This window comes from Mastomys coucha, unplaced genomic scaffold, assembly GCF_008632895.1.
Source record: "Mastomys coucha isolate ucsf_1 unplaced genomic scaffold, UCSF_Mcou_1 pScaffold7, whole genome shotgun sequence".
Lineage (NCBI taxonomy): Eukaryota > Metazoa > Chordata > Mammalia > Rodentia > Muridae > Mastomys > Mastomys coucha.
This window is the reverse complement of record NW_022196913.1, coordinates 28,916,464-28,930,027: the sequence shown is the minus strand read 5'-3', so window position 1 is coordinate 28,930,027 and position 13,564 is coordinate 28,916,464. Positions and strand designations below refer to the sequence as shown.

General features: G+C 44.5%; 1 protein-coding gene across 4 annotated transcripts in view; it reads right to left on the bottom strand.

The window, feature by feature from the left end:
• The window catches only part of Ripor2 (RHO family interacting cell polarization regulator 2), a 225,438-nt gene that overhangs the window by 5,307 nt on the left and 206,567 nt on the right, over positions 1-13,564 (bottom strand). For all 4 annotated transcript variants that reach the window (XM_031359119.1, XM_031359122.1, XM_031359120.1 and 1 more), the window contains 5 exons: positions 12,106-12,267; positions 9,449-9,607; positions 5,844-6,046; positions 4,274-4,357; positions 2,678-2,768 (listed from right to left, as the gene is read on the bottom strand). In XM_031359119.1, the coding sequence (XP_031214979.1) occupies positions 2,678-2,768; positions 4,274-4,357; positions 5,844-6,046; positions 9,449-9,607; positions 12,106-12,267 (699 nt within the window). The remainder of the gene's footprint in view (positions 1-2,677; positions 2,769-4,273; positions 4,358-5,843; positions 6,047-9,448; positions 9,608-12,105; positions 12,268-13,564) is intronic.

Genomic DNA, 13,564 nt, shown 5'->3' with positions numbered 1-13,564 from the left:
AAAAAAAAAAAAAGCAACACCATCTGAAGTTCTTTTGATGGAACTCGTCTGGGATGAGGGGTAGTCAGCCTTTGCTGTTACAGTCGCCCAACCAGAGCTGTCCCCCAGGACATCTGGCCAGCTGTTCTGGCATAGCCAAGGCTATGGGTGAAGATGTTTGCCACCAAGCTTGGTGACCTGTGTTCAATTCCTTCGATCTACATACTGGAAGAACCTTCATATAGGTGCCCTGGCAGGCATGCCGCACATTCTCCCATACCAAAAACAAAAACAAAACAAAACAAAACAAAAAACCCTCAAAAAACAAAAGACAAAAACAAAAACAACCCAAAACCCAAATCAAATTCTATTTAAAAAAAAAATGGAAATAGAATTAAATAAAGTAAAAACTTTGGCGGGAACAGGGTGCTGGGATCAAAGCTAGGACCTTGCCCATGGTGACAGGGCACTCCACCACTGAGTTATGTCTGCTGCTCAAAAGTTGGAACTTGAGTTTCTCGTTGAGTTGAGCAAGCACTGGGTGGGGAGTTACTAGATGCTATATTGGATTGTAGATGTTAAGGACACTCGCATTGCACAGAAGGTCTTTTAGACATCAAAAAGTTTATAAGGGTAAAACAAGTAAGCACTAGTTGGTGAGGAGCTGCTGCTTGGCCCTCTCAGTGTTTGACACAACTCTAGCCCTTTGTCATAGAATGTCCTATCTGTTGCCACTGGGAATACTCGAGCGCTACATGAATTCAGGCTTCTGTGGGAAAAGTGCATTAGTATCCACGCGTCAGGGATCAAGGAAAAGTCACAACATTAATTTGAGGGGTGGGGTCTTCCAACTCTACTACATATTAGAAGGTTTTAAAATCCCCATGCAGGGGTGGTCTGGAGACCTCAGGGAGCAGCCTCGTTGGGTGGAGCAGAGGCACAGTGACATTAAGCTTCCCTGGAGTATACTTGGGTATGCAGCAAGTGGAGAAGCCTGGAGAGGGCGGGGAGGCCCGGTGGTGTGAGCATTGTGGAAAGGGTGGCAATGAAGCAGATGGGCTGGTCATTCCTGGAGTGTACCTTGGAAAGCAGGTAAGTGAGTTTTGGGTGCAGGCCATGGGGGACCCCCTCCTCAGTTTACCATGGAAAAAGAGATGCTGGCTTTATAAACATCTAGCTATTGTTAAATCTTCACTGTTATTTCAGAACCCTGGGGGATAAAAGACATTACGCCACTAATACCCTGGGTACATTTTAGAGAATTAAATAACTTCTATATCTAAAACAGCCATAGAGAATAACTATTTTATCCTTTAAACAAACATGGGCTGGCTAAGCTTCCTCTACAAAGAATGGTGCATTCAAAAAGCAGCGCCAAGTCTTATTAAACCTGTAAGAAAGAAGGGCTCAAAATGATGGGATTTTCATGGTGGTTATAATAACCATAAATCTTCTTCCCATGGTCAAGATGTATTTCAAACCAGAGTGGCTTTTTTCCTGGTGACATTGGCAGGGTTAGGCTTAAAGACTTTCAGAGGAGACTTTCTGAATTTAGAGCATATGACTATAGTAACATTTTCTATAACTTTCTCCTTCTTTCCTTTTTTCCTCCCTCTTCCTCTTCTTCCCTCCCTTCCCATTCCTCTCTGTGTGTATATATGTGAGGATAGGGACTTTGTAGCCCACACTGGCTTAGAACTCAATATGTAGCTCAGGCTAGCCCCAAACTGTGGCAAGCCTCCTGCCTTTACCTCCAAAGTGCTTGGATGACAGGCATGAGCTACTGGCAACAACTGTCTATTTGATGCAGAGTTAAGAGAGGTTTTCCTGATGGCTGAAGATGGGGCTTGGTTGATGGAGTGCTGGCCTAACAGGCACAACATCCTGGATTTGACCATTAGCACCAAATAAATCAGAGGCCACATCACACACATGTAAGGCTGGCTCTTGGGAAGTGGAGGCAGGAGGATCAGAAGTCAAACCTATTTTGTTTTTTAGGGTACATAGTGAGTTCAAGCCTAGTCAGGGATATAGGAGACCCTGCCTTTAAAAACAGGAAAAAGGCAAGTGAGTCCTTGATATCTTCATCCCTAACGTCTACCCAAAAGGACCACCACAAACAAAAGGCATGAATCTTCACAGAGCGAAGGGGAGGGCTATTTGGATATTCCAGAACAAAATAATAGCAGGCAAGAAGAGGTCACAGTGAGGCCGAGGCACGCGGGGTGCACAGCAGAGGTCCCTGCAGAGGTCAGGCGCATTGACTCTGGCATGCCATCTCCACACGGGCAGCCATGCTGCGATCTCTACAGCTCCTCTTTGTTTGCTCTGTTCTGGCTCCTAGCACTTTGGCTTTCTTGAAACTGGTCTCCCTGGGCCATCTAAACCGACCTTGAACTTGAAGTGATTCTCCTGCCTCTTCAGTGCTGGGATTACAGGTAGGAGTGACCACTGTCAGATCACAGTTTTTATTCTAAATAGGACTTATGAAAGCTTGGAGGGAGAACCCCCCACCACCACCACCACAGTTCTGGTGCAGAGAGAACAAGGTGCAAGAGCTGGACACAATCGATTCCTCCTATTCAAGGAGTGGGGAGTACACAGGCGAGGAGGAAGCGATTAAAGCAGATGACACGAACCTTCCCTTAGGTTCCCAGGAGAACATCAGAAGTAAATGAACACACAAAAACAAACTCACCAAGGGACAGGAGGGTTTCTGAGGCCACGGTTCTGATTTCTTCGGTGTCAGACTGACACAATGTCACTAGCATTTTAATGCTTTCCGTGGCCTGCCAGGGAAAACAGATCAGTGCCCGACACTTAAGACCTTCAATCTTCCAGGAGACTAAACAGCTCATTCTTTAATCTAGATCCCACTGATTCCAAAATAACCCTCAATTTAGAACTCTTGTGCTTGCATTGAAACTATATGTTGTGTGGAATTCTTTTCGAGTTGGGGGGTGGTGGGTCGGGTTCACAAAGAGGGCTTCTGTTTCCATGGGGGACTGCACTATTTTGGGGGTGGGGAGAGAAAAGGAATAGAGTAGGGCCAGAGTGCTCTCAGCTGGAGATACGCTAGGGTTAAAACCAGGGCTCCTGCTTCATCCTTCACAGCACGTAAGTCCAGTAGAACCCAGATAGGCTGCTGCACCCTGTGTGTCTATCCGTGTGAAGTCTATAGCAGAGACACAGACGCTCAGCAGTAATGAGTCACAGCATACCAGGAGAGCGCTCAAATAAATACTTCACCGATTAGGACAGGTTTTTTTTTGGGGGGGAGGGGTCACTGGTAGGTAATTTTTTTGACCAAGTAACAAGGAAGGCAAAATTTCCCATGGTTGTTTTCCTTCACAGATCATTAGCTTTTCCTTTATGACATCAGTCCCTTGTTTGCATGTCCCAAGGCCTGCTCCTTGTCCCATGTGTCCATCTAAGGCTTTAGTAAGCTCTAGGGGTGGCCCTCTCATTGTTTTTCCTGGCACCTCTCCTAGTGTTTCTGTGGTGAAGACGGGTCACACACATGAGATCTAGTGGAGAGCCACACTTCCGCTGGAGAGCTGTAGACTTTGCTTCCTCGTGTTTGCATTTCGCTCTCTCCCTGCTCACGAAGGCCTCCTCTAGCACAGTGACCACTGCAGAACAGTCAGGTGCATCCACTGTGCAGTCTGAGTGCTGCTGGGGCTAACAGTGTAGCCCGAATCATATAAAATCATGAACTTAAAACAGCGTGATTTTTTTTTTTTTTTTTTTTTTTTGTAACGTCACTGTGAACTTTGAGGAGGACGATGATGTCAAAGGCTGGACACACCTGCAGACTAATTCCAAGAGAAAGGATCTGAGGACTCAGTGGGACACTGAGTTAGGTACTTTATTTTCCTATGCTAATTTATACACAATACTCATCTGGGAATCACTGCATCATCTCTTTCTGAGGCAAGATACTTGTCTAAAATTGTCTCAAAGTTACACTGGTTATGTGGGCAATGCTAAACAAGAATTATTCTCTATTTGGTGAATTTAACAAAAAATCCCATGTAGTCCATGTTCAAGAGGAAAAAGGACCCTGACTGGGTGCCTCCAGGGAGATGAGAAACTCTGCTATACTACAAGAGAATATGAGTATGGCTTTGAATATGGAAAGCACTGGGTATGTCCACATGGCGTGGCCTCTAAGCTTAACAGACATGTGTTGCACTAGGGTTGATCAGGGATGGGAGCTCTGAGTCTGGACATGGGTGAGGGACTTTGAGTCTGGACAGGAGTGGGGCTGTAGGGCTTTGGGGCTGGGCTTTACCTCCAGGCTCTTTAGGGCCAGGCATGCTGCCTTCTGTAGCTGAAGATTGGTCTTCGTTAGCGCTTCGCAGTAATAGAGCAAGGCCTGAAGGGGAAGGAGAGATGCTGTGAGACATTTTGAACTGTTTGTCACTAATGTAGTATGTAAGAACGAAGAAGGTAATTGGGGTAGGGGGATATGGAACATCTCCCATATGTGATATATACATTTTAAATTTTTAAACCCCTCTTTGTTTCATTCTATAGGTATGGTTGTTCTACTTGTGTGCACCATACATGCAAAGAAAGAAGATTACTGCAAATTCGAGGACACCCAATCTGCATGGCGAGTTCCAAGCCAGCATGGTCTCTATCAGAAGTTCCGAGATAGGCAGGGTTACCCAGTGAGAGATGTCCCGGAAGAACAATGCTTGCTCTTCCAGGGAACCCAGGTTTGGTTCTCACCACCCACATAACAGTTCTCAATCAGCTGAAACTTCAGTTTCAAGGAAGCTAATGCCCCTCACCAAAGAACAGTGAGATGCCATAGAACGTAAGCTTTGGGAGTTAGGGAAAAGGCTGTAAAACAATATCTTCAGGGCATCATCCAGCTGTTCTTGCAGCATGATCTCACAGCAGCTGGGTGCTAGGCCTGCACAAGACTGGGCCTGCCTGGTTTAGATCAGGGAGGGGCTCATGGGAGACTCTACCTCCTGACAGTTGGTTACAGATGAATTCTGGGGAGGGTTATTATTATCCTTAGCTGTGTTCTGAATGGTGTATCTGTCCAGTATGTTGCAGTTCCAACCTTGTGGGCACACATACAACCCTGGTTAAACTCAAAGGGTCAAAGGAAAAAGTGGAGGAAGTGACCAGTGGGTGGAGGCAGATATGACAGAGGTGGGAGGAGACAAGAGGAGGCGGGGGTGAGTGTACCCAGCATGCACTGAACATGTATGCTAAATTACCAAAGAACAAGCTTAGCAATAAAAGTAAAAAAAGTCACCCATTTCTGTATTCTAAAAATAATAAAAAGTACAGAAATATATCTTCCTGAGGTAAGCCATATAGCATGGTCTTTCACACGAAGAAAAAAAAATCACAAAGTTTCACACGTTTATTCAAGGTTGGTTGGTGTATTTTACCAGATTGTAGATGCAGGCTTGGAAGATACAAAGTTATGATTATAGATTTTATTTTAATGATCAATTTTCTCCTTTGCTGGATTTTATTTTAAAAACCATACCATTTTTGCCTTTTATGGACAGAGTTATGTAGATTTTTGGGACAAAGGGCAGTAGCTGAAGACAAGGTGCAACGCTCACCTTTCCTACTGGCATTCCCGCTCCTCACACGATCGTCATATATACGCGACGGGAAGCTTTGAATTCTTCCTTTCTAGTCACTTTGAAATATACTTTAAAAAATTCTGTGGTGCTAGTCACCCTAGTAAAGTAGTTTGGTAGCTCCATTCTTAGGCCACCTTGAATTCTCAGCAATCCTCCCGCTTTAGTCAGGCTTAGAGCCCAGCTGCATGCTGATGGGAAATGACAGGCAGTGAAGCCTCAATATCCACAAATTTAGCATCCTACCTTTTCTCTGAAGTGCTCATTTTTGGAGGCTGCTGCCAAGTAGAGTGTCACAGCCTCGCTGAGCTCATTGTCATCCCTGGTGAGCAGCAGAGCCAGCGTCCTGAGGACTTCCTGCTGAGCGGGGAGGTTGCTGGGTGCAAGGTCACTCATCGTCTGCCGCAGTTTCTCATCTCTCAGAGACTGCAGAGTCTGAGCCATGGCAACTGGAAGGTGAGGAGCCAGAGCTCACGTTCTGATAGCACAGTGGCACCGTTTGTTGACAGCACAAGCATTTCATGTACGTTTTCAGTAAAAGCATACCCATAGCAGTATGTAAAAACTTAGTCTATGATAAAGGCGGTATTTCAAATTAGTGTGAAAAGGTTAATGATTATTTAAATAATTATAACGAGGGCAAATTGTAAGAAAAGTGTAAAGTTGAATTTCTACTTTGAAATGGTGGCAGAAATAGAAGATAGGATTTCATAATAGTCTATGCTAGCCATGAACTATCCACGAAGCAAAGACAGCCTGAAACTCTTGACCCTGCTGCCTCTCACTCCCAAGAGCTGTTATAGGCATTCCCCATCCAGTGTCATACAAATGAATTAAACAGTCAAATGTAAATATTCAATGAAGAAATGTAAAGAAACATTATCTGCCACCTCAGTAAACACAAATGTCTCTCTGCCAAAATCCTAATCGTAGGGGAAGGGTCAGGCCTAGATGGGGAAGGCCACTTAGGTGACTGGAATTTAGAGACAATATGATGAACTACAAGATTTTGAGTTCCACTGGGACAAACTGGCCATATGCTATGAATAATTCCTAACTAGATATCTCTAAGACATAACGATGAGATTGTGTCTATCCAGGGACCTGGGAAATAGATGGGAAAGGGAAAGCCCAAGGTCACCTCTTATGTCACCTCTTATGTCACCTCTTATGTCACCTCTTATATCTTAGACGCCTTTCCCATAGTGAATACGGGTGAGGAGCATCTAAATATTTTTGCTTTAATTTCCTGTTTTCTTGCCTGTGGATGTCTGTTAGTCCCACTGCTTTGTAAGTAAGTACGCCAATAAAAATCCCCAAGGGAGTATTAAATAACAGTTAAACAAACAAATCTCAGAAAACATTTGACACTATAAAAACACAAGATTCAAATATAAGGGCAATAAAAAAACTAATAAAATGCTTTACATGGTTAATATTTAACAACACAAAGCATATTAAGTTAAAAACAAGATGTAATAATTTATAAGGTATAATCATACTGGGGACATCAGCTGTGAGTACAGCGCTTGTCCACTATGGGATCCTGGGTTTAAGACCCTAGTACTGCAAAACCAGACAAACATACATGATAGACAGGCAAATAAACAAACTAACGCCAGCCTAAACAAGATACAATTGTGAAATCTAAAACAATGCATGTTCAAATGAAAAATTAAAGTTTACAAATGGGGGAAAGAGATTTGAATTTATATTTTTCTGTTTCCCAGTCTTTTTGTAATGTAAAACTATCTATTTTATAATGAAAGAAAGAAACAAAAAGACACTTAAAGATAAGGGAAGGGCTGGGGATGCAGCTCAGTTGGTAGAGACTAGCACACAAAAGCAAATGTGTTCAATCTCCAACACCACATAAACTGGGCATGGTGGTACACAAACGTGTAAGCAGGAGTTTTTGCTGCACCACTTTGAGCTCCCAGTGAGTCACAGGTGTGTACTGCCCAGGAGCTAGCTCTGATCCATGGATGAAAGACACACACACACACACACACACACACACACACACACACACACACCATTAGCTCATTTTTAACCTGTTCTATTGGATCAGTGACTGGGCTCTTTTTTTTTAATTTGATATTTTTCTTTTTAAATATTATTTTTTAAAGATTTATTTATTTATTTAATGTATATGATTACCCTGTAATCATATTAACTGTCTTCAGACACACCAGAAGAAGGCATCAGATCCCCATTACAGATGGTTGTGAGCTACCATTTTGGGTGCGGGACCTCTGGAAGAGCAGTCAGTGCTCTTAACCACTGAGCCATCTCTCCAACCTTGGATATTTTTCTTTATTTACATTTCAAATGTTTTTCCCTTTTCAGGTTTCCCCTTGGGAAACCCCCTAACCCATCCCCATTCCCCAAACCATTATAGATGGCTATGAGCTACCTTTTGATTGCTGGGAATCAAACCCAAGGACCTTTGGTAGAGCAGTTGGTGCTCTTAACCACTGAGCTATCTCTCCAGGACTCTCTAAGCCTCCTGTGACGGCTAATGTGCTTTTCCCTTTACTCCTAGCTCAACATCTCTAAATCTTCCCTCAGCTTAGGTGTCCCCTTACCTTCTGTGAAGATCATTTTTGGCTACATAGTAAGTTTGAGGCCAGTCTGGGCTAGAGACTCTGTTTCAAAGCAAACATAAAACTGAGGAGCCAGAGGGATGACTCAGAACTTAAGAATACCTATTACTCTTGCATAGGACCAGAGTCGGGTTCCCAGGACCCAGGTGGAATGGCTGCCAATCCTTTATAACACCAGCTTCTGTCTGGGGGTACTGCACTCACATGCACAAACCCACAGACTCAGACACATATAATTTAAGATGAAAATAAAGGTTCAAATAAAACAAACCAAAGACAAGACCAAGAAAACAAACACATTAAAAAGTATTTTCCCCACTGTCATTCCACATTCCTATGGCTGAATGAGTGAATTTTGTCAAGGTTTCTCACTAAGAGACTTAGGAATGTGAACTGCCACACCAAACTCTGAATAATTCAGATGTCTGCCTGGAAAACTGATCCACACTCGGCAAGCTTAGTGTCACATGTATGCCATGAGGTTTTGTGTCTGTAAGTCAGGGTCTCCCTGCCCTGGTCTTCCATGCCAGGCATGCCAGCTGCAAGGCTTTCTCCAGAGCTTCTATGTCCCATGCTAGACAGAAATGTCACCTCTTTATGATGCCAGACAAAAACCATGTTGCAGCAGGATTTAATGTTCAGGAAAGAGCAGGGCTAACCTGGTTCTGAGCCAGACAAGTTGCTGCTGTGTGGTGCTAGACTAGCAGCTACCTGGTTTCAGAGAGCACAGTCCCATTCCCTCTGTTCCTTCAGCCCCTGGCCAATACCTGCTGCATTCCTAAAGAATACTCAGATACAATATCTACAACCTTCGAAGGGCCATGTTAAAGGGTGGACTGATCTTACCATATCCCAACCACCTCCGGCTTTCTCGAATGGGAAACCCTCAGACTTTCTTTTCTCATTTCCCTTCCAGCTGTCTCACACGAGCCTTCACCTGAAGTCCATTTCTGTCTATTCTGAATGGGAATTCTACCACAAAACACAATATAAAATAGCACTGCAAACAGGCTAAGAAAGGAAGGAAAGCCGTGAGATTGCCATTCACTTGCCAGTTTCCTGTTCATGGTGAACTCCTGGGGCTTTGTAAGATTCTGCTCCAACACCAGGAAGTTCACTGAAGTTAAAAGCTCAGAAGTCACTGAAGAGGCAAGCCTCAGCTCAAGCATGGAGGCAGCCTTCTCTAACAGTCCTGACATGGAGACCCAAGCTGACTCAGACTGAGTCACTAGAGCACAGCCTTACCTTGCCTGGCTAGCTGGCCCAGGTAGGTCTCCAGGTCACTCACACCGTGGCTGGTAAAGAAGCTGTAATACTGGAAGACGGTGACGACTTCTGACGACAGGCTGGAGGAAAGGAGAGGTTCCGCTTGGTCCAGGATTTGGGACACCAGGGTTCTAAACACTGTGGAAGGAAGAGACAAAGTGGCTTAAGAAACATGACCATTTATTCATTCACTCACTCACTCATTCATTCATTCATTTATTCATTCATCCATTCATTCACCCTTTAGCATGCTATTTCATGATGAATGTGATAACCACTACACTGGGGAAACGTGAATATCATAGAACTTATGTATTCATTCGTTTATCACCATACTAATAATATTCATTAATCTTTTCTTATAGCACTTATATACATTCATCTTTAGCATAGTAATTGTATTCGGGCATTCACTTAAACTATTATTTATTCATTTCCATGCGTACGGGTGTCTCACCTGCATGTATGTATATCAATGTAACGTGTGTGCCTGATGCCCAAGAAGGCCACGAGAAGGAGTTGGATCTCCTGGGACTGGAGCTACAGTTGTGAGCTGTCATGTGAGTACTGGGAACTGAGCTCTGGAAGAGCAGCCAGTGATTTTAACTGCTGAGCCATCACTCCAGCCCCTCATTCACCTTTTATTTTGGTACTTAATATTCATTCATTCATTCATTCATTCATTTGCTCACCTTTTATCACACTTTTCTTGTGATCCTTAATTCATTTTCATCACAGCAGTATAAGCTACAGTGCTTAAAGTGAGCTAACCGGCAGTGTTCAGCTAGATAGTGTCACTGTTTCTACACTCACATGATAGCATCTAAGTTGGGATGTGAAAGATGACCAACATCCTTCTAGGCGTTCTTGGGCATTCTTCCTGTTGGTAGCCACTCAGCCTCCCCATCAGGGAACAAACAACTTCAGCTCGGTTTTTGTGTTTGTTTTTGAGGCAGAGCATCATGTAGCCCAGGCGGATGTCCAGTGTGCCGTGCACCCCAGGCTGGCCTAAGACTCCTGATTGACAGGTCTTCATCCCCATGCCCCCCTTCATAACCTAACCTTTATCTATAAAGCTAGCTTTTCCTGTTCTTGAACTTTCATGTCAGCAGAATCTACAGTATGTGCTTCCTCTGTCTGGTTAATTTTACACAACATAGTCTCTGTGAAGTCGCCCTTTTCCCGTGGCGTTTCAGTTGTCACAGAATTCTGTCTGTTGGGACTCAGGCTGTAAATCTTCTTATGCATGTCTTACACAGACAGGAGTATATCTCTCTTCATGTGTTTAAGAGTAGAATTGCTGGCTCATGCTGTAGGCACAGACTAGGATTCCATTCTTCAAAAGTCTTTGTATTGCCTGACATCCTCTCATTGGAGGCACGCTCAGGAAAAAGTCCTCTGTACCCATGGGTCCACACATCTATGAATGTAAGCAACCGCAGGCCAAGAACCCAAGGAGAAGCACATCTATACTGAACATGTGGAGACTTCTAAATGCTGCCACTCACCAGGCAATGTAATCTAGCAACCATTTACTTGGTGTTTGCCTAGCCAAGCGTTCTAAGTCATGTGGGGTATGGAGGAGGAAGTGTGGAGGTTGTAAACAAACTCATACTGGTGTAAGCAAGGGATGTAAGCAAACACAGATTCAGCCATTGTGGTAGCCCTGCTGTGCTCACGGAAGAACTCCAACCGAAACCAGAGATGACAACTCGACTCAACTCGCTGGGGGTTTGGAGCCTATGTAAATGAATCGGAACCAGATACCAGCTCCCTAGGAAGCCGTGAACCTTTGATCTCTTTTCCCTGTTCTGGAATCCTTTGTATCAATGTTTGAGCTTTGATGTCTGTTCTCAACTAAATGCTAATTGCATACCTGTGTTGTAGCTAAGTATATATGCTTCATTTTGACTGAAGTAAAGTACACCTCGATAAGGAAACTTTCCTGGTGTGTGTCTCCTTTCTCTGCCCTCTTATTGCAGGTCTCCAAATTCCCGGTTCGTGGAACCCACGCAAGTAGGAACGCTGCGGGCCGGCCTCCTACAAGCCATGCATGGCAGGCTCCGGCACCATTCACTTACTGACACCAAGGGACAAGTGTGCAAACACGCATAGCAATAAAGACATGAAGTACTTGTGGACAGACTGGGAAATTTCTCTCACAGGCTCAGATGCTATCACTCAGCCAGTGGTCCATTTGGGAGGCTGTGGGCACATCATAACTTAAGGGTTAACTGGCTGACATAGGCCATGGGGTGAGCAACTGGGGTTAACACTGGCTCACTTCTGTTTTCTATCTCTGATGTGACCATCCCAGCACCTTGGACCAACCTGCTTCTGCTGACATGTCTATCCTGCCAGGAGGGACGGTACCTCCTGAAATGTCAACCAAAATCTACCTCTCCTTTAGAAGTGGTTTCTGTCAGGCGGTTTGTCGTAGCTGAGTGTGTGTGTGTTGGGAGGGGGGTGGTGGATACAGTACTTTAAAAGACATCACTGCTGGTATTCTGCATGCTCAGTGCATTTTTGCAGTAGAGCTGGCTAGCCCATCTTTCCCCCAGAGAGTGTGTACTTCTCTTTTGAGGCTGGCCTTTTTGTGTGCCCTCATCCCCCAGACCCCTCATAGTGATCTGTACCTGGCTCTGCCAGTCCTGGATAGTCTTTGTTGATGCTTCCTGCGAAGCTGGCCTCCAGCTGCTTGATCAAGCGGGTGGCGGAGCTGTGATAGACCCCCGTGGGGCTGCAGCACTTGGTCCAGAAGGACAGCAAGGACAGCTTTTTGTGGAATTCTGGTATGGCTGGAAGAGGAGAGGGATGTTAATGAGGAGAGAATGATGTCGACCTGGGTAGGGTGGCAAGGTGTCCCAGGGACACTACAGCTTTTCTTTTGTGTTTTTGAAAACCTGTACTTTATTTTTTTAAAAAATATTTTAATTAATTAATTCAATTATTAACTAAAGACTAGGTCTTGTGTAACCCAGTTTGTCCTCAAGCAGGGATAACCTTGAATTTCCAATCTTCTTGTCTATCCCCAGACAACTTTCCCCTGTTTCCTTTTTTCTTTCAGTGTGTGTGTGTGTGTGTGTGTGTGTGTGTGTGTGTGTGTGTTACTGGGGATTGATCCTAGGATCTCAGGAATGCTCTACCACTGAGTTACATCTCTAGCCATCTTTTAACTATTGACTTTGCAATATGTCTTGCCCAGGCTAACCTTGATAGAGATAACCTCTATAGCACAGGCTGACCTTGAAGTGGCCATCCTTCTGTCTCTGATTAGATGAGATTAGATATGTCCCCATAGCCACGAGGACTGTGTTTTTCTGTTGGAACGACTTTGGGAGTCTATGGGGGATTGGTAGGTGGTCCAGAGAAAAACCTCCTCCTCCCTGGCAAGCAGGGAGAACACATCCAATACTCAGCTGTTTGTTCTCAAAGACAGAAGGCACGGCTGCTCTCCTCTGGGGAGACCACACTTAACTCTGGTGACTTCATAGCAGAAAAAGAAAGAAAGAAAGAAAGAAAGAAGGAAAGAAAGAAAGAAAGAAAGAAGAAAAGCCCTACAGGATCAGCAATGCAGACTTCAGGAGAAGCCCTTGGAGAGGCTGGAACATGGCAGGGTTTGCTGGAGGAGGTTTTCCCTTGCCCGGTGGCTCCCAGGTCAATCCAAGCAAACAGCATGGGCAGGTGGCCCATGCTCACAATCACACTTGTGGGTGCCTGTGATGAGGACTGTCGTAGAGCATGGGATACAAGTCACTTGCAGCCCGAATATCTGCCATTTCTCATACCTTTTAGACACCTGCCAAGGTCACCTGCTCTTAGCAGGAATAGACAACAGAGGCAGAAATGCATAGGGAGAACCTCAGAGTGGTTCTTCACTCTGTTACAGTTACAGATTACCCAGAAGTCTCTGTTTCCCTTTATATCTGATGTGAAAAAAGACAAACCCTTGCCTTTAGGAAAGAGTCCAGTGGTCAGATTACAAAAAGTCAAGGGTATCTACCCCATGTCATGTTCTGCTGTGAAGCTCAAGAATAGCTCAACTGGTAAAATGTTTGCCTTGAAAGCACAAGGAGTTTGAGCCCCTGTAACCTC